Source organism: Betta splendens, chromosome 19 (assembly GCF_900634795.4).
Source record: "Betta splendens chromosome 19, fBetSpl5.4, whole genome shotgun sequence".
In the NCBI taxonomy this organism is placed as follows: Eukaryota; Metazoa; Chordata; class Actinopteri; order Anabantiformes; family Osphronemidae; genus Betta; species Betta splendens.
Window position 1 is genome coordinate 10,480,752 of NC_040898.2, and position 20,665 is coordinate 10,501,416.

The 20,665-nt window shown below is 42.4% G+C and overlaps 1 protein-coding gene and 1 long non-coding RNA gene across 4 annotated transcripts in view; both read left to right on the forward strand.

Moving 5' to 3' along the window:
* LOC114845968 (uncharacterized) overlaps nt 1-15,748 on the forward strand; it is a 50,833-nt gene extending 35,085 nt beyond the window's left edge. Inside the window, exon 5 of one of the 2 annotated variants that reach the window (XR_003783957.3) lies at nt 15,616-15,748. This is a non-coding gene — a long non-coding RNA (uncharacterized LOC114845968). Of the gene's footprint in view, nt 1-8; nt 9,596-15,615 lie in introns of those variants that run through there. The other variant, XR_003783954.3, reaches the window with a different exon arrangement.
* A 1,933-nt stretch (nt 15,749-17,681) lies between these two features.
* On the forward strand, nt 17,682-19,271 carry LOC114845967 (leucine-rich repeat-containing protein 51-like). 2 transcript variants are annotated; one of them, XM_029134606.3, is made up of 4 exons: nt 17,682-17,837; nt 18,074-18,279; nt 18,436-18,609; nt 19,059-19,271. In XM_029134606.3, exons 1-4 carry the CDS (start codon nt 17,786-17,788, stop codon nt 19,119-19,121), a joined length of 495 nt encoding a protein of 164 aa, XP_028990439.1. In that variant the 5' UTR covers nt 17,682-17,785; the 3' UTR covers nt 19,122-19,271. The 2 variants fall into 2 exon arrangements, with proteins under 2 accessions (XP_028990439.1, XP_028990438.1); XM_029134605.3 differs by having other exon boundaries at nt 18,436-18,584.
* Nucleotides 19,272-20,665: the final 1,394 nt, after the last annotated feature.

Below are 20,665 nucleotides of genomic sequence, written 5' to 3' on the forward strand. Positions count from 1 at the left end.
TTCTCCAGAGGTATAGCCAATGAAAAGGCAAACACATGTAGGTTACAACCACCATCCACTGTGGCCGTCCTCTCCCAAGCACCAACACGCGCTTGCAACAATTTACCAGCTCAAACCAGGAGGAAAGCATTGCATCTGACTCGATGAAACAGCCTTCGCTTCCGTCTGGCCGTGGGGAGAGCTGTTTTTGCCTCGTGATCCCTATTGGTGCCTAATAAATGTGTTGTATACAACACTGCGTGCATTGGGTTTGAGCATATGTATGTACTGGCCTCTCAGGGGTAATTAGTAATGGATAAAAGTTAGACATTGAGTCTTTAAATATTTGATGATGTTCCATCATTGATGTTTTGTTGTTGTTGATGCTTTCTCGATGCCGGGCAAGCAGGACTGAGATGCCTTCAAAGACTTTGGAGTTATTCTGTAGCAAGGACGCTTCCATAGCTCCTTTCTGAGTCTGTGACTATTTTCACCCGCTCTCCCTTTGTGCCTGTTATTGTGCTGTGAGTACGGCTGAATTATACTGTCCATCAGCACTATTCAAATGGACCTAGCTATGCTGTGTAATTATTTCCTTGCATAAGCAACGCACTCAAATGCATAACTCCGGTCCAAGACATGGGAAATAACCATCATACTTGTAAAAAGCAGACAGAGACGTTCAACCTCCCTGTCAACACCTTCTTTGTGACCTCAGCTGCTGATTTGTTTGTCTGATGTGTTCTCATTGAAATTCAATGTCTAATATCTTATCCATGCACTGGTTATATGATTACTAAGTCTAACGAGCTCATTAATTGCTCCGAGGCATTTTAATGAAGCTTCTAATTGAAAAGCATCCAGTGCTGATAGAGGGAAGAGACCGTGGAGAACTTGTGTCGGATAGAGACAATTCAGGCAGCAGAAATATTTCATTATATTTCTCATATCAATTAATTAGTTTTCAATTATGGTGTTTGGCAAACAGAGCTGGTCAGAAATGGAAATTACCAGGAATGGAAATAAATATTTTATCACCGTGAAATGTTCGAGGCAATCAATCTTTCTGAATGCTGTTGTTTCTCTAACCAACTCAAGATCAAACCTGACTGACGTCTGTAAAAAAAATATCAGAACCTAATAAGTTTATATTTCAATTTCTTTCATCTTGGGTTCTTTTACTTGTTATTCCTTCCATTTTTCATGTTTTCTCTCCAGACTTTGCTGAATGTCAAAGAAAACTATACATTTTTTTTTTATTTCTGAAATTACCTCATGCATTCATTCATGTTTTTTATTTCATCTTATGCTCTTCTGGTCTAGTCTCCTCATATCCATTTGTTCTTTCCTTTCTTCGTCTTTCCCTTCTATATAACACTACTTGAACTCTCCATCCATAATCAAGATTATCATCACTGCTACCAAGCCTGTAATGACCTCAACAACAGATGAATGGTAAATCAATAAGCGCTGACCTTGCGGCATAATTGAACCGGGCTTCTCTCACTCATAGAACAATAACTTCATTATAGACAAAGACAAACAAAGTAATAGAGGAGCTATTCTATGAAATTATACACATAAAGAGATGTGGATTCTTGTGCTGTTGTCTGGTACAAAGATTGATCTTTAACTCCACTGCTGAGGTTCAAAGTCCGTTAACATTGAAGTTATTATTGAAGTGTCCTCATGCAATATCAGGATCTCAAGTGTTTGTTTCTGAACCCACACTCTATATATTTATAATCGTGTTCCTGTGTGTTGTTCAGGCATCTAGTGCGTCTGTCAGTCCTTGGTTGAAAGTCACAGCTTGAAATCTCAGAAGAGGGTAAAGCTAAGTGGTTGAGGATGGATGGATGGATGGATGGATGGATGGATGGATGGATGGATGGATGGGACTTGCCGTTAGGTCACAGATGGAGCTGTGCCAGGAGACCTGCACTCTCACTATTTCTTGCTACACATGTGGCACACCAGCCAGCATTCATCAGGCCGTCAAAGCCAAACATGGGGCTGGTTTAGAAAGCTACAGCTGGCTCAGTAAAGACAGGACAGACACATTATGGTAGGACTTTGAAAGAGGTCTCCCTAGAGTCATTTTAATTATGAAGCTTTCAATCACATGATCTTCGTCAGATGTGATCGGAGGAGTTTGTTTAGTAGATTATGTTGACTGTGGGAGTGGAATTTGAGGATTGAACTTTGAATTAGGACCCAATGTGTATTTAAAATCTGTGCTTTTATATATTTTAAGTATATTTACCCTATCATATATGGACAATAATACACACTTCATGCTTCTCCTGATCAAAAGCCTGAAACCTTCTGGATGAATCTAAAATAGGAGGTGTTTCAAGTTGGCAGCTATAAACGGCTTAAAGCTTGACTGACTCACCTGATGTTATCTGCTCATTTACATAATATACTGTACACACAAAAACAGATGAAGGCAGGGGAGCGGCACCATGCTGCAACAATAGCATAATGGGAGCATTAGAACACCTGAGCCTGGATAATGAAGTGAACTAATAGAGATAACTGAATTATGTGTCACCCACACCACCTTCATCCACCATCTACCTTTGGCCATGGTGGGATTTAATACTGTGTCTCTGTTGCCTCCTCCCTGCTCCCCATCTCTTACTGTAGGTACCTATTCATCCCATTCTGTCTCTTTCTAATATCTTCACCACCGCCAATATGTTTATCTGTCTTTTTCTACAAATCTATGCCTGACTAGTTGTCTGGTTTAGTACCCTGTTTTCTAACAATTACTACTACACCTACGCCCACTAATGCGTGGCAATGCCTTAAAGGACATTTACCATAAGTCTGCATACAGTGCACTGTATCGCACTAACCTGTGTGCAGCTTTACTGTAACTTCTCAACTTCAATGGGTCCCAGTGTCTTTGAGGTTTAACTAGTGAAACATGATCAGTTTAGAGCTTCTTCAGAACCTTTTCACTGTAGGTTTGTCTGAAAAGCCCCATTACTCGAAGCGTACTGTATGTAATGAAAGAACCTTGACTTCATTGCAGTAAAGAAAAAATTGTTTAATTTGAAAGCCTTTATTTTACAGGGTATTTGCACGATAAAGGCATTTCTATTAGTGTGTGAAATACAGTAAATTCTGCCTTTTCCTCTGAAGGTCAGATTTTTTCCGATTCACTTTATGCTTAAGTGAACTTCTCCAACTGTAATGGAACGTCCAATTTTGACTTGATGTGAGAAAAGTACTTCATTTTCCCATTTAGTTTCTTAAAGCTCTGTCTTGCTTGGTTAATGGTGTGATTTAGAACATGATGTGTTCTGTGTGTCGGATACTAGAAACAGTGCTTGGTTTGAAGTGTTGAGCCCATTTCAGCCTGAGACGGTCTCGTCGACAGTGCAGTACAGCGCTGATTCACATTCTCCATTCTCCAGCCTGCAGTGTTGAGTTCAGATGAATGTAACAGCTCCACTAATCCAGTGCCGGTGCTCAGCGTCCGCGCATTGTGTCAGTGTTGTGCCACAGGTTTTTGGGTTATTTACTGGTAAAAAGGGGTCTGAATATGAACCTCTGTCTGCACAATCCTGTGTTCCCACAGTCCCTTCACCTGCTGGACAATGTTTTGGCTATGTGGAGGGACACGAGTGTCACCTCAAGCTGGCACCTGCTTACACGAATGGTTTTCAGTGTGGACTGACATTATCTGCACAGATGCACAGTCCAGGCTGTTTGAATTCACTATAGTTGTCACTGCTGTGATGCCTCTCAGCACATCCTGCCAGTTTCAAAAGAGCAATGAAAGCCCATAGATAACTTAATTATAGTGTAGCAGTGCATGATCCTTCATTCTGATGACAGTTATGGATGAGATAAGGAGATGCAGTATATAAAGCAGTCCTATACCTTAAGGCAAAGAGATTTAATATCATCTGATGTGCATGTGCACTCTCCTTTATGTATCGCAAACATCTACAAGATTAGACAACGTTGAGCAAAAGTGAGAGCGTTACGTATAAACACACTTGCAAAATTCGAAAGGTACAAAACACGGAGACAAGGTTAATTGTTAAACCTTTCTCTTGCAATAAACACACATTCTTACTTTCTATCTGTTTCTACAGTGTCGTGTTTTTTTTTTTTTATAAGTAAAACACAAACACACACCTTTAGCCTCCACGGTGACTAATGGGAATTTGTGACGGTGCTGGCGGTAAGTAAGACAGAGTGAGAGCAATCGAAGGACGCCCGAATTTGTCATTGTGGAAATGACGGGTTACAGGGTCCAGCGCTTAGCACTTTCTCCTGCCTGACCAGTGGTGGATGAACATTCCAGAGCAGAGGACAGGACTGGAGGCGCTCCATTGTGAAAGTGACCGGTCGTTTTATACACTTTATCTTTATCTAAAGTGATTTTCTGACCATCTTTCTCTTTCTTAATTTGAATCTTCCTCTCCTTTAGCTATTTTAGTTGCTTCTGTGTTATCTCAGCCGTTCGCCCCCTCGCTATTCAGTCATTGTCTTGTCGTCATCACTCATTCTGTTTGTCTCCCCTTCATATCTGTGTCTGCCCCTGCTTGATTCCCATCCCTTCCTCCGTCCATCTATTTCCCCTGCTTATCTCCGCCTTTCTTTTTTATCCACACACTCATTTTTCTCCGTCTATCCATCTAGCTGTCTCTTTTTCTCAGGTGGCAGAGCAGATTAGTGGTTAGTGAGACCATCCCATTACTGTAAGGTTACAGATTCAATCTCCGAAGGCAGACAGCGTGCACATCAACAGCCGTAGGTCCTGTCAAAATGTCCTTGAACAAGATGCTGAATATACACCTGCCCACTCATTTTGAGGTACTCTGGATAAAAGCCATAAAAAGTAAAATTTTGCTCCCACTGTATAATCTACTATCAGATTATTTATTTATTTATATACACACACACACTCTGACTCTGACCTTCTATCAGAAGCGCTGTTACTACACTAGGTTGCTCCCTACGGTCAGGGATGGTGCCTGTGGGTCTAGAGTTTTTTTTTCTTCCCTGCAGAGTCCCATTGAATTATGGTCAATTTAATTTCGTTTTATTAATAAAGCAGTATATCAAAGCAAAAACTGATCTGATCTGATCTCTACACAGTAATGTGCTTTAAATTATTAGAATATGACTAAAAACTGAAGTAATCTTTGATGTACTTTAATGAAATTGCAATAATAGTGTTTCAGTAATTAGTATTAAATCCACACTTGCGTCTAAATGGTTAAACAACTGGTGAGTAGGTGCTCTGGCCAAAAGCTAAAACTGATCAGCAACATCTATGGGATGGATTCAAGATGACCCCTTAAGTCACTAACTGCCCCTAAGAGCACAGTCAAAGCCAATTAGTGTAATAAATCAGGCGCACGTGTAATCGGCCTGTGCACGAAGGCGACTAATGTGACTCCTCTGAAGGGGTCTAAGTGTTCTGCAGGTGAGAGAGACATGCTATAAAAAATGAACACAACTGTGTGGTGAACAACTGTGCAGTCAGCTGGCATCACAGTTTCAGACTGTTTTAGCAGGAGGCGTTTAATGGAGTGTTTAACCATCTGGAGGTGAAGAGTTATGGCAACAACCCAACCCGAAAAACGTACACTGAGGCCTGAGATGACAAGAAACTCAACGGAACAGCACGCTGGACCTCAGGTGCTGGTGGTGGTTCAGACTGGAGTGACCTGGTTTTGTTCGGCTCGGTGAATGGCACAGGCTGAAGAAGTTCGAGCAAGCCTTTCTGTTACACTCCACCATATCCAATTCTTTCAGCTCAGGTTTCAAGTGGAGTCAGACACATGGTCTGACCTGGAGAATGGTATTAAAGGAAAGTATAGAGTGTCCGGCATGGACAGAATCTAAACCAGTTAGGTTTAGATTAAGGGGGCAGAAATGAGGGGACTTCACCCTTTCCCAGAATTGGATTTATGATTTATTTATGTCGTAGGTCTGGAACCAAAGGATGCTTTGAAGCACAACTCCCAACACCTGATGATGAAGGGATTGTCAAAGGTGTGTGTGTGTGTGTGTTACCAGATGTTTGCCTTCTCTCAGCTGCCCCTTTATATTACAGGGAAAAGCAGGCATATACTAGGATGCGCATCATGGCCCGGTGTACAATAAATGGGAATTGGGTAAATTAGGCCAGAAGCAGTCTAATGATCATTAAATCTCTTACTGTTGTAGTTCAGGTGTGGATTGGGCTCAGCTGTGGGGCTAAAAGCAGCCACATGTTGACGAGGCTCATTGAATGACGCAAGAGATGTTAATTGGTTTCTCTCCTTATAACTGGGATCCATTAGATTTGCTGCAGCAGCTGATCTGCAGAACCAGTAGTGATTTTGTGTTAGAACACCAAAATATTATTTGAAAAAAATTTGTCAGACAAATGAGAAAATCAAGTTACTTCAGGAACCCAGAACACATTTTTACTTCCCTCTGACAGAACAAAAACAGGCTTGTTCGTATGAAGGCTTCAAGTGTCTGAAGCAGCTTTTAGGAAGGTGTGTTATTTTCAAGTCTGTGCACCATATGCACGTATCCATCCCAACATGTGCATGTGCTCCCAGGCTTTGACGTAACTTTGATAGGAGCTGACTGTTACTCAACACACTGTCGAGCGCAGCAGAAATGAAAACCAGTTCCGACGCATGAATACGTGTAACCGCTTTGATCATGATAATTTATTGAATTTTTATGAGCGTGAGCTCCCCTGACATATGAAAAGGTTTGAGCCTTAGCTGTCGGTTTTAAAGTTGTCTCTTTCCGTGTGTCAAGCTTTTGGTGAATGGTGCTGTATAAATAACACTATTTAAATTATGCATGAATTGGCACAATTATGAAATTAATATTTTATTTGTTAAACACAGATTTGTTTCATATTCAGAGCGATGAAGGTGTGCATCCCTGTGGTGTGTCAGTCTCCTCACGAGGGGCCTATCATGGCTCAACCTCAAACTCCCACCAGTCAATATTACAACAATTACCATCAAAGCATAAAATGTCAATATGTGACATTTTCAGAGGTCAAACTTGAGTTTTGATGACCTGAGAACCCACGTTACTGTGAATTAGCTGACGAGCTTCGATTTAGGCTAAACTGTTGGCTCAGACTTTAATAGACATTGATTTCACAGAATAATTTGGAAGGAGGCAGTAAGGACCTGTAAACGGGTCCCAGTATGAACCCAGGAGGTTGAAAGTTACTCAGTTGCTGGGATTCAGTATGATATAAATAAGCAGTTACTACAATTAAATACAGGCAGTATAAAAAAAAGCACGGTGAAACAGTTAAACATGGAGGTTCAGATTCAATAAACGCATTGTCCACAGCAACGCCAGAATAAAGGGAAGCACTTACTGTAATATGGTGTAACTGTGAAACAGTTCCACAAACGTACATCCGTCCCGGTTTCCTCTCCTTCCTCTGAAGGACGGCTTTGTACTCTCTCGCTTTGTGCTTTCAAATTGTCTTTGTCCTTGTGTATTTCTCTCAATAAGACCAGATCAAATGGTGCTCACCAGGAGGTCTGCCGTCGTTTCTCAGAGAGAGGGGAAGTGAAAGACGCTCCATATCTCAGTGTGATGACATTATACAGAGCGACGGGAACATACAAGTGTTCAAGATGAAGCAGCGCAATGAGAAGAGGGGTGACGGCTATCGCGAGTGGCTCGTTTCCTGGCTCTGGCAAACAGACGTCTTTGTAAAAGCTGGCTGAGGTGGCAGCTCTGAAGTGATGGCGAGCGTGTTAGCATATTTTATTGTGCTCTCTGAAACAACCCGTGAAGACACGTGCGTAAATAATGCATTCAGAGATAAACTTATCTCGTTTGATGCCGTCGAGCCAAAGCGCCTTCCTCACATTTAATTCGGGAGCTGATTGACAGATGGAAACGACAAGTGGTAGCGTGGTTTGGTTGTTTGATGTCGCACGCTGCTTTGATGTTCAGCTAAAAACAGAAAAGTCGGATGCGAAACACGGATTTACGGGAAAACCAAGTTTTGGTAGTTAACTCTTTTTACACATAACAAAACAACTGTGCTGTGGTTCATGTGTCACTAGGTTAAATATTGTTTGACAAATGTACAACATACAAAAAGAAAAAGCTCTTATTTTTGTACACAGAGTTCACACAGCCGCCTCTTAGTGTTGTCTATTTTCAAATCTTTCTTTTAGAATCTGTTTGCTGTGATGACAGATGTGCAGCAGTGCTATAGGTCCCTCAAGTACAGTATTTTGCCGACGTAGATCAAAGTCAGCTCAAGTACAGTCTAAAGTCTGGACAGTAAAAGTACAGGTCCCACAATTCCACCTGGCCTGCTCAGATTCTGGAGGTCAAAGGTCAAGGTCAGAGCAGGAGGATAAAGCTTAAGTAAAGCTGTAAATGTGTTCTGTTTAATCAAATCCAGGCCATGTTTTGAGTATTAAATATCAAACTAAATTGTAAATAACATATTATAGAGATGCTGCTGTAATGGGAAAAATTGTGCCTTTGTGCTGTTTAGTTTCAATACTGAACACACACAAACAACTAATCTCTTGTGCCCTGTCGTACCGACTGTTGACTGACTAATAGTTTATGTGTGTGTCTTTTACACCCAGTCTCTGGCTCCTTCCTACTGTATCTCATTCCCCACCCGACCCAAGGCTTTAAAACCAAATGCATCTTGTCTTCGAAGCTTGGTGTTCCTTCCTTTGTCACTTCTGCATCATCGTGTCTTATTATCCAATGTAAACATTCTTACTCACGATGAGATAAGGTGGCACAAACAATTCTATTGGTGCAGAAAGACATTCCACTAGAACCACAGAAAAGGCAGAAGCAACTTGAGGACTGTGGGCTCTTTGCATCACTCTGCTTCTTTATGGCAAAAAAGTAACAACTGGTATAATATCTTATTTCAAAAACAAAACAAATGTGCAAAATATACATTTTACATACATACAAATATACGTTTTATTACGTTAATATGTTTCACTCAATAAAAATTCCTTGCGTAATGTTTAACTGGCAGCGACTTTATTTTCTTCTTGTGTCCCTTTGTTGTTCTTCTTTCTCATTTTCTCTATCGACTCCCCCAAATGCTCAACCCCCCAGTCACCTTCTTCCCTTCTCCACCTTTTTTCCTCTACAAGAAGACTTATTGTGTGGTTGTCAACATGACTTCTTATTATGGGGCTAAGTAAGTGTAAAATTGACTTTGGGCCTGAATGTGACAACTCAATGAAACCAAGTCTGCAGGGTTTTGTCTACTTGACACATTTCAGCGTGAAAGCAGAGTATGTGTTTTAATAGATTGTAATATTGTTATTCAAGATTTTAAGTTCCCACCTAATAATTTCTGCCTGACGCAGTACAGTATATTTCTGTTTAATGTCTCAAGTTCTTTCGGATGGTTGTCGTCTCTGTACAGCTTAGTTTTTTTGGTCATAATTGGGCAACTGATAAAAACAGCAGTTGAAGTCTCACATGCTTTTCTGAAAAAGGTCAGCTCTTTTCACCATCTGAAAGCTCTCCACTCAGCCAAAAAGCAGCTTGGTACAGAGCTTCATAAAGGGCATCCGCACTCCGAGCAGTGATTGTGTTGTTTTTTTTGTTTTGTTTTTTTTTTACATACAAAAACTAAAAAACACACGCAAAGAGAACGACCGCAAATGATCCGCTCTGTTTGGAGGCGCGCGCGTTAAACCAGCGAGTCTGGGGAAAAATATAGGGGCGAAAATAAGAACGAGGAAATGTGAGCGAGATAAGAGAAGGAGATTGGAGAGATCCAGAGAGTGCCAGATAAAGAGCCGGGGAGAAAGTATGTGAAAGAAGTAATTTAACGGGAGTTTTTGACTCCTGAATAGTGCAACCAAGTGAACAAGAGCGAAGCGCATAGAGACGGACAGAGAGGAGGAGAGATTGGAGATGTCATACTGATGGATGGGCTGACATTTCCCCTGGCCTCGCTAATGCTGTCTCACTGCTGACACTGTTACAGTGCACACACACACAGACGTACACACACACACACACACACACACACACACACACACACACACACACACACCAGCTCTTCGCATTTGTATCCTTATTAAATCTTACTCGCATATACTGTACACACAAGTGGACTCTTGTTCTACACCACGCCCCCCACCCCCCTCCTCCTCCCCTCTCCCGTCGCTTTCCCTCCTTTGCACTCAACACACCCGCAGAGAAAGATAGATGTGTCCTCGCTCGCGGATATCAGTGTTTAATATCAAGGCGCCAACAAGCACAGAGTTGTTGCGAAAAGTTCCACCGATGAGGTTCAGATAAGATTGTCCCCGTGTTGCTTCGAAACAAACGCCCAGCGAGGATCCATTCTTCTAAACGCCGGGCTAAATAAACTGGACCGGCGGTAAGTCATCGGTTAGCGTTCTGGATGCATTAGAAGCAGGCCGGCCCCCGTTGATGAATGACCCAGGGAAGGGTAGGAGTGCACGCAGGGGAATTATGGGATGAGATTGTAGTCAGATTCCCTTTGTTTTGTCATTTCTTCTGGGAATATTTAGTGACTCCTTTCTATCTAGATACAAAGAAAGCACATTACCTTTTAGTACATTATGCCATTAAAACCTCTCCCCTCTGCAGACAGACACTGCATCAGCACAACTGCAGTGTAATGAAGCAAATAGGATAAAACAAGGTTATTTTCCAAGATGTCCTGAGCCCACCTTATTGGGCGCAGCCCGGCTTTTATTAAATGGATTTGTTTTGGCTGAGGTCGAGCAGATAAGCGTCTTGTTGTCTCTTTACTGTACTCTAATTAGTTTTGTACGGTGTCGATGTCCTTCACAGCTGGACCTTGCAGTGCAGAAAAACCAGTGAATGAAACCATTTGTTCCTAAACATAGTTATTAATGATTATATGTATGGAGATTAAAATGAAAAAGCTAGACAATTTGTAGCACACAGAGGCAGAAACTGCTAAGTGAAAGCCAGAGGATGATGGTGGTAAACATCTTGAGGGCGTTGTTTCCTCTGTGTGCAGCACAGCGGAGGCCGAGGAGCTAACGGCTCCTGGATTTAGGTTCTAATTGGTGACTGCTGGGCTTCTATTCTTAAAAGCACTTCACAACTGTATTTTGATTGTCACACGGCGAGTTGTGCCGCCTTGCAGTTTTCTTAGCGGAGAACCAGGCTGATGGTGTTTTCTAACTGTACATGAGGCAGCGTGAGCCTGACGTGCAGCATCACAGCATCTGTGGGTGCTGCCTAGACTCATATTCATATTCATATTTGTGGCTTTGATTCTCACGTCTCCACTTTATTTAAGACTACAGGGTTCAGGGGTCTGTAAACAGGCCAGCTAATAGATCCTTCATGTTAAACTCCCAAAGCTCCACAGTGATTATGGAACCATTTGCAGCCATGCAACCTAAAAACAGTTTTTCCAGCTTCGCTACTCGCAGGAAGGTAGAATGAGGTGAATCCAGGTAGGACTTGTATTCCCCTCCTAAAAATGATCCACTAAATGTTAAATTAAATTCTCTCTTTGTGCCTTTGAAGTCGTGTAGGCTGGGATCAAAGGCAGGGCTGCCAGCTGTATTCCTGCCATCAAGCTCAATCCTCTCGACTCCAAACACTTGTGTTTCTCTTCAAGAAAGTTTATGATCCTCTGTATTTAACTTTTATGATCTGAGGATTTGTGACATTTATTCATCACCTTTTTAATATCATTTACTAAAATGTACAGATGTCGCTCTGAAAATTTAGTCATGTTTGTTTCCTGAAGGGAGGTTTTCAGCTGGATTACGCTGCCTCCCATCAACATCCAACACACATTTTAATTATAATGTCCCACTATTCTGAAAACGTAATCAATAAGATGTGCCCAATTAATTTTAATCCCAAAACTGAAGTCTTGGACGTTTTTATTTTGTTTGAGCATTAAAGGGAGCAAATGAGGCAGAATTAGTCCTCTGGGTGATGTCATTGGAGGACGCTAAATCCTTGTTGTCTTAATTAAAGCGCAGTGAAAAGATGAAAATTAGCATGGCCCAGAGCCGCGGCGCGCAACACCGCCGGGTTTTCAAGTTTTCAAGCTAATAATTATGTTGATTGTGCTCGGTAGTTTGAACGAGGCTTTGTGAGAACACAAAGCAAAACAAGCGATTACAACTGTCATCAAGGGAAAGGGCAAAGTCTTTACGGAGTCACGCCACCAGCCGCCCCCTCGTCTGCCTGCGAAGACGCATGTTTAAAGACTCAGTCATGACTGGAGATGCAGCTTGTGTGTGTGAATAGAGGCAACACGGGGAACGGAGCGGACACTGATTATTTGCATGTGATCAGTGTTAGGCAAACATTTGAGGCATAACTCTCATTTAACCGGCAAAGCATCATGGGACCAGGGAGCTGCAGTCAAACCCCTGGTTTAAAATAACAGCGCACAGCAGACGAGTCCCATTTCGACTTCAGCGGCTCCCGGTTTGCAGTTTAGGATCAATTTGAAGATGCCATTGATCACATTTAAGGACCAGTCTGGACCGCAGCCCAGCCAGAGATCCCCAGGCCGATCTCATCCAGTCATTTCACATTTGAAGCAGCAGCTAATATTGACTGTACAGTAGGTAATATCTGAAGCCATTGCTGAGTTTTGGACTGCTTAGAGAAGTGAGGGCAGACACAGTATCTGTGGGCTCCCTTCATGGAACCTGTGCAGTGTGAGTCCTTGTGAATCATTATAAAATGTCTGCTCGCCGTCATCGATATGTCTCCCTGATGGAGGACATTGATTCTCCAGCTTGAATCAGACAGGGCTGTGGCCGTCCTTTAGGTTCCTCCCATGAGCCAGAACCACTAAGAGGTCCGTTCAGAGATTGTGGTTTGGGTTTAAGTAATGAGTTGCTTACCTTTTACAGGACGTTGTTTAATGATAATGGATTGAAACAGACCATCTATCCGATATAAAGTGCTGTTTTTAGATTTCCTCCCGTCTGTTGTGTCATGTTTAAACACGGATATAGATGCTACACACACATTAATACGTGCTGACACAGTCACACGCAGGAGTGGGTGTGTTAAGTACAGTATAGTGTCCTTTTACTGACTGTTGTGTGACGGCTAATTAAACCCTTCAGTAAGATCCTCCACTGCTGCACTGGAGACACACAGTCGCTCTTATCTACACACACACACACACACACACACACACACGCTCAGTTTTTATGTGGTGCCAGTCAGTGCTCAGAATATATTTAACCTAATTGTCACTGGAGCAGAAGAACACGCGCACACACAGTCTTTCTCTCTCTCTCTCTTATTCATCATCTCTCTCTCCTTAGGTCTCTGCAGCGATGAGGTCAGTGTCTGTGTGTGATTGATAATAATGACCGATGGTTCTGCTCTAGACGCCTCACGCACCACTGCAGTCTGAGACTTTGACCGTGTGTTCAGATGCTGTTGTCCGTGAGTGTTTGCATGTGTGAATACAGCACAATGATGGTGAATCTCCCCATTACCTCCTTATTCTCATGACCGTTACAAGGTCAGTCAAAATGGATTCCCACTCTGTGGATGCTGCTGATAATATCACAGGCTGGGCTGATATGAAATGTGTATCTTTATATCCTGTAATTGTACCTCATTGGTGAACTATAAGGATTTTTGCATTGAGCTGTGCAGAAATCCAGAATCTACTGTATAAATGTTGCAATCTATTTAAATACAATTGGCTTGGAAACACTAAGAACTCTCCAATGCAGACTTAATGGAAAGCTTTTCCCTCCTGTTCAATATATTCGATGTTCGTTTGTAGAAGCTGCCCTCAGAAACAACGTTTGACTCCCGAAACTGTACTGTAAGTGTGTGCGTGCGTGCGTGTGTGTGTGTGTGTGTGTGTGTGTGTGTGTGTGTGTGTGTCCTATCCTTTAAAGATTTTAATTATTATTTTTGTGTGTAATGAGTCACTAACTTTCATGTGTTCTTTGTTTTAAAGCTGTACCCTCAGTCCCATGAAGGCTGTCTTTACTCTGGGGAAAGTCTTTATCTCCTCACAGATGCTCTTGTCTTAATGAAGAAGTATTTATGAAGGCAATAAAACACAGCCCTAGAGTCACTTGATTAACATTTCTGTCCTAATTTGTATAAGCAGTTTTCTTACTCCTGGGAATGTGTTCAGCTGTTTTTTTATTTTTTTATTTTATTATTTTTTTCAATTTTCAGTTGTGCTTTTTTGAATTGTAAAGCTCAGAATTTGTTTTTTACTCTTGGGGATGCAACTTTTTAACCTAATAAGTTTTTACCTTTGTACCACTTTGAGTTACATAAGGTATTCTGCTCATCCTCATGGTAATACCTTAAAAATAATGTTGCCAGCACAACATACATAGCTTTTAGATTGGGTTTGCTATAAGTGCTGTGTTTGATATTGGATCAAGCATATTCGAAGCAATCTCAGGTACAGTACAGTATCTAGAGATTCTAAAAATGACCATACTATTATTACATTATAATCATATACAAATAATCTTAGGGCTCTCTTTAGTTCTACCATTTTCAAAACCCTTGTGTGTAAATCTTTCTTAAGTGAGAATGTTGCAGATCACCTGTTTTGCTTATTATCCAGTTCCTGGAAACTTTGCAAATTAGCGCTCAAATATAGTGCTCCCTCGTTTCATTTGCTGTGATTTAAGTAATTATTTTTCTGGCTAATAAACCGAGGTTACTTCAAACATCAAAAGAAGTGATGAACAGGATCAGTGTAATATGACTTATTTGCCCGAGTACCTGAACCAGGATGTTTTACAAAACTATTTTAATCCTGAAATTGGTTATAAAACAAATGTGTGAAATTTCCTTTGGCTCTGAATCCTGTCGTGATCCAGGTGTGGATTTTATGGCTTATTATTGCAGCCATAAGCCCCTAAGTAGCACCCGTCCTCGTCACTTTGTGTAATTGAATAAAGAAACGTGTGGTAGTGAAAGTGGGATTTGTTTGACTAAAGGTTCATGAACTCTGGAGCACATCCTCACTTCTGTTTTGCTCACTGAAACCATCACTGTTAGGTGTATGTGAGCTACCTCCACTACCTGGATAGATCAGGTTTATAGGTTGTTCTTGGTTATTTAGAGCAAAAGTTAATATTGTGTCATTATAATTATTTATTTTGCAAAAGCAAAAGTTTTCCATTTTGCTCGTACTGCAGCAGCAACTGTCTGGCTCTCTCTGCTGATGGACAGAATCTCATGTTGTCTGTTATACTGACATGACCACTACTTTGTGGGACTGGTTGAATGATTATCTGACGGAGCAGCTACCCGACCGACTGACTCGTTGGCTGACGGGCTGAACAGTAGAGAATCAGACGGGCGGAGACTGTGAAAGCAGGTGATTGACTATCAATATACCCCCAATACAAGGTGCGCAGCCATGTGTGTCCATGCCATTAGTCTCTGAGTGACCTGTGGGCTAATAGCATAACCTCCTAATAATGCTAAAGGGTGAGGAAGTGGGAAACGAGACTGACGTGTGGTGACAAGGCCAGATTGAGGATTTGCATGAATAGCAGAAGGAAGGACTGGAGTGAAAGGAGGCAGAATGAAGGAAAGTTGCAAGTAAAGTGAAGGCAGAATTTCTCTTTTTCACATTTTTAGGTCATCAGTCTCCAGTGGATGAAGAACTGTCAGGCAGGGGCCACCTACAGTATATTACAGGACACAGACAATGGCTGAGACAAGAAGTGAAGCGGAGAGTACTTGTGAAGAAAGGCAGTGAACGAGGCAACGTTCACTGCCTTTCCTAACCCTAACCCTTTCCTAACCCTAACCCTAACCCTAACCCACGGGACAGACGGAGCCGTGCTGGAGCTCACTCATGTATTCATGTACTGTAGGTGTAATGGCAAAAAATATCGCCTCAATGCCCCTTTGGGCCAAAAAGGGGAAAAAAACGGGCTGAGTGCGTGACTGCATGTGTGTGTTCCGCTTTCTGTACTTTCTGCTTGTGCAGAGCGAGTTCATGTGTGCGCTTGTGCGTCGTTTGCGTGCGAGCGCGCGTTTCTTCATCCTTCGGGGCAACACTGAGTTTCCTAGAGGGCAAACGCAGTGATGTCAGCCGTTTAATCCTCCTGGGGCGTTTCAGTGGGATCAGCGTCATTAGCGTGACAGGCTGATGCAGCATCACCTGGTTAATATGAAAACTCTGATACTGAACGTGACAGGAGAACACGTGCTGCTGCTGGTGTGCGCCCTGGGGATGGACACACACAGTAACAGGTGCAGCCGCGTCCTCACTAACGGATGCCGCGTCTGTTTTATCGTGCACATTTGCAGTGATTTGGATCTCTGTCATGTGTTCTGCACTTAGCGGCTCCCTTTACTTGCTCCCCTCCTGAGGCTATGATATAAAGCAGCCATATTGGTGTTTTGCAAACACGTCCCTGCATAAGCTTCACAGCCCAAGCAGTGCTGCAGGGGTTGGTTCGCCCAAATGCTGCACGCCAACATGTGAGTGGCGACACGAAGAGTGGGACCCGTCTGAGCAACGAGCTAATCGCCATGCACAGCGGGACCCTTCCTGGATTGATGCTGCGCTTGTTGCAGTGCCACGGCGGCGTGTTTTATTTATCCACCATTTCATCAGGTTTCACCGTTTGATTTTCCCGAATCAAAGCTCAGGTGCTTTATTTTACAACTTTACTCATTCACACAAACAAGCAGACGGAGGAGGAGGAGACGCCGCTTTGTTCTTGCCGCTGACAGGAAGCTCAATACGAGCCGCAAACAGGAGACGTGGTGTATTGAGTTATGGATGTGACTTCCTTTACGGGGATGCTTTTGTTGTTGTTGCCGCCTGAAGTGCTGGTCTTAAGCCTTGCTGCTTCCTCAGATCCCCTATTATCGTAAATGCTAGTGCAAAGAGAAATGAATGGAATCGGCCATTAGTAAAAGCTCCGGCGGTTCTTTATGACCACTATAAACTGTCCACGGATGCTGGGGAATTATGCAAAACCTCAACAACATCCACTCCTATGTCACATGGGCACGTTATAACTAACATCCAAATAAATATTTACAGGATTTAAAACATTTGTAATATTTACTTTTGAACCTTGAACACGAATCCATTGATAGATCAATGCAACATAGAATTGCTTTACCCTCTGTCCTTAACTTTGAGCTGCTCAGGGAGACTTTTATGCTGTTTGCTGCTAAACACAGTGAAAGCAGTAAAGAACCGTTTACCACATCACCCATATTAAAGGGTCTTCTCTGTGTATTGCACCTTCTGTGTTTTATATTTCAAAGCTTTCTTTTTTGGCCACACGCTCAGATTTGAGTCAGAGTCACCGTCTGCCTTTGTTTTCTTCCTTTAAATTTCAATTCACTGTGAATATTTCCCTTTATCTCATTGAAGGGCAGCGTCTAGTGAGCAGCTATTTCTGCTATTAGTGTGGCTACACAGAGACACACATTTATGGCCACACATCTTGATTGAGTGGCAAGGTTAGAGAAGAAGTCAGGCGGATGGACGTAATTTCCCATCATCATGTGTTCCCACGTTCAGCTATTTCTTAAACACGTCCTCTGTTTGCCCTGGGATTCATTTGCTGTTGCGTTTCTCTTCTCTTTTATTTATTTTAATCGTATTTGTTGACTAAGAGTCAATCCAGTAAATGTACTAAACAAAAATACACTATTAGCAATTAGTTAGTTTTGTGTTTTATTTTGAAATCCAATCGCTAGGAAACAACAAACACGGTTTTGTTTGAATATTGAATAGTCCAGTATATTTTTCTGGATACTGGATGCAGCTGGCCTGAACATGTGTAGCCCTCCAGTGGATTTATCATTTAAAAATATCAGCAGAATTACAGGTAGTGGCGTGTTCCTCTTCTCACCTGTAGGTTATTTGTTGTTTTTATTGAGACATGTTCAGTGCTGACATTCCGCATAGGGTTACTGTAAATGTCATGCTCAGGTATTTTTAGTTTTCTAGTCAGTGCTGTGTTTCTTGTTGACTAGTCAGTGTGATGATAAGTAGCGTGACTGTAACGCCCATGCGCTCGCTTTCTTGTGCTCCTCTGACGCTGCTGCCGCCTGCTTGTCTCAGGGGCGGTTGCGGAGGTTCCTCGCTGTGGCGTACGGCCTTTAACCACAGACTCGATAGGGAGATTCCTCAGCCGCTCCTTGCGACTCAGTAACAACCGCATCAGTGACATCACTGACCTCCACTACGTGCTCCACCACCTCATGGCTGACCCATCCCAGCTGGGGTGGCTGGACCTGTCCTTCAACCACATCACATACATAGACCCAGTGAGATTTCTCATCCACCTCCAATTGTGTTTTACATTGTATTGTGTATCACTACAAACTATATTTGTGGCTTTAAATCTCCTTATTTATTATTCATAGATTTACAACTGAGACTGTTTTGCTCTTTATGAAGCTGTAACTCCATCTGTGTTGCAGGTTTTGCGTGAGCTGCGCGAACTGCGTGTGCTGTACCTCCACGGCAACAACATCATGGAAATGTCAACGGTGGACAAGCTGGGAGAGCTGCCGCACCTTCACACCATCACACTACATGGAAATGCCATTGAAAACACACGAGGCTACAGGTGGAGACATTTACATCCTTGCACGGTATTTACAGTATAGTGGTAGTCGTATACTGCAGGCATTACACTTGACTGTCCCTGACATTTGTGAAAGCAAGTACAGTAGGTGGAAAATGTTTTAATAGGTGCTTAAATTAAGATCAAAATCCCTTTAAGATTCATATCCTGTTCCCATCTGCATAGCAAACACTGATACACACTCAAAGAGAAAGAAGGTCACCCTTCGTTGGATCGAGCTCCTTGATTTAATATTCGCCTCATTTGATATCATTTATGTGCAACAGAAGGAAAGAACAGACAAGGTCTACTTTGCAGAGTCTGAAAGATATACTCAGTCACGGTGGACTCGTTAGGTGCGAAAGCAGCGGATGCCCACAAAGGCCCTGGATTAAAGCTAATTGTGTGTGTGTGTGTGTGTGTGTGTGTGTGTGTGTGTGTGTGTGTGTGTGTGTGTGTGTGTGTGTGTGTGTTTAGGAGTCATGTGATTTTTGCCCTGCCACATTTGAAGAACATGGACTTCAGTGTTGTGACACGTGAGGAGCGGGAGTTGGCAAATTTTTGGCATCGCTCCATGAAGCAGAACCAGAAACACAAAACAGCGTCTCCAGCGCCTGCTACCAGTGCATTCAAATAATTGACCCATGACCCACCATGGAAAATAAACCTGTTCTCTGTCTTGAAAGCTAGTAGGCATCTGACTTCTGTATCATTTCTTTAATTCAGCTGTTAAATGTCAGCAGAGAGTCCAGAGGCTGCCAGTTAAGTGTTCTTAGACCGTAACACTGATGCCCAGTTACAAAAGCTCCAGTACTGCACATGTTAGTTGTTAAAATGATTTTAACATCATCATCATACAGGATTCAGCATTAAGTAAGTTGCAGTTGTTGTTCGCTTTTGTCTGTAGCAGGGTTTAGCATCTTCCAGCCACAGCATATATACAGTATGTGTAATGCTGCATGGTGGAGGATGGGTGGAAAATGAATGTAAGGCAATCAGGAACCAGTTTACAGACGCATGCGTGCAGACACACAACACTTCACAGTCTGCGTTGTAACCAGATTTGGGTTTCTGCTTTTGCCGTCTAGTCTTGTTAGTGACGAGATGCGGACCATAAATCAGCATGGAGGCAGATTAAACTGGCTCTCTGCCAGGCTCTGTTTGCGCAGGATCCTGTATCAGTGTTTCCTCCCGCAAAATCTTTAATCGGTCTGATGGAAGTAGCCCTGAATCAGCTTTCGGACCGTGTGACGCGAAAGCTGAAACCCGTTAAACACTTTGAAATCGAGCACAAACACTGCTGCGCTAAAGGCTGTGGCTGATGATGTCTGATAATGTCAGTAGAGTAATTCTCTATGACGCGATTTAGACCTTGGTTTGCTTAGAAAGCAGCGCTAATGTGCTTCTTGGTGAAAAAGTCCTTCAGACCATGTTTCTATCTTTAGGTCAGGACAGCATCTGCTCAGCAGGGAGTCCAGCTTTGAAACCCCTATATGCGCTGTAAAGATTTGCACAGCTGATTAACTGGAGGGCACGCACTTTACATTTATAATTGAATTCTAAGCTTGTCTGTTAGTTTGAGAACTCAACCAACAACTACACAGCTTTGAATAGGTTCTTTAAAGCATGTGTCCTTTGTAACATCTATTGTACGGTTTGCTGTATTTGCTCTATTGTAGGAGCTGAAATGAGAGGGACTGTGTCACCTTTTGTTGTAGTTGGGACAAAACAAGCTGTATGCAGTGTTCTGAAGTGTCTGGTGGGTCGGAGTCTCTGTACTGATACATCGGTAATGTCTGGCTCCCGTTTCCTCCAGAACGGGAGACAGTGTTTTGTCAAGTCGACCTGTTGTGTACTGTAGTGTAGCGACCTCCTCTAGTTTTCTGGACTAATCTTGTTAGAAATGTGAAACTAGACAGTGTGAATTGTAGAGTTTTGTCACATTTTGTTTGCCAAATTGTTTCAGATGTTTCAGATCGTGGTGTTTGACCAAAAGCCAGGATTCTGTGATCTGGTGTCTCTGTTGTCAGCTATGACCTCATCTAACGATGTCAGATGACTGTAGACTTGAATATAATTACTCC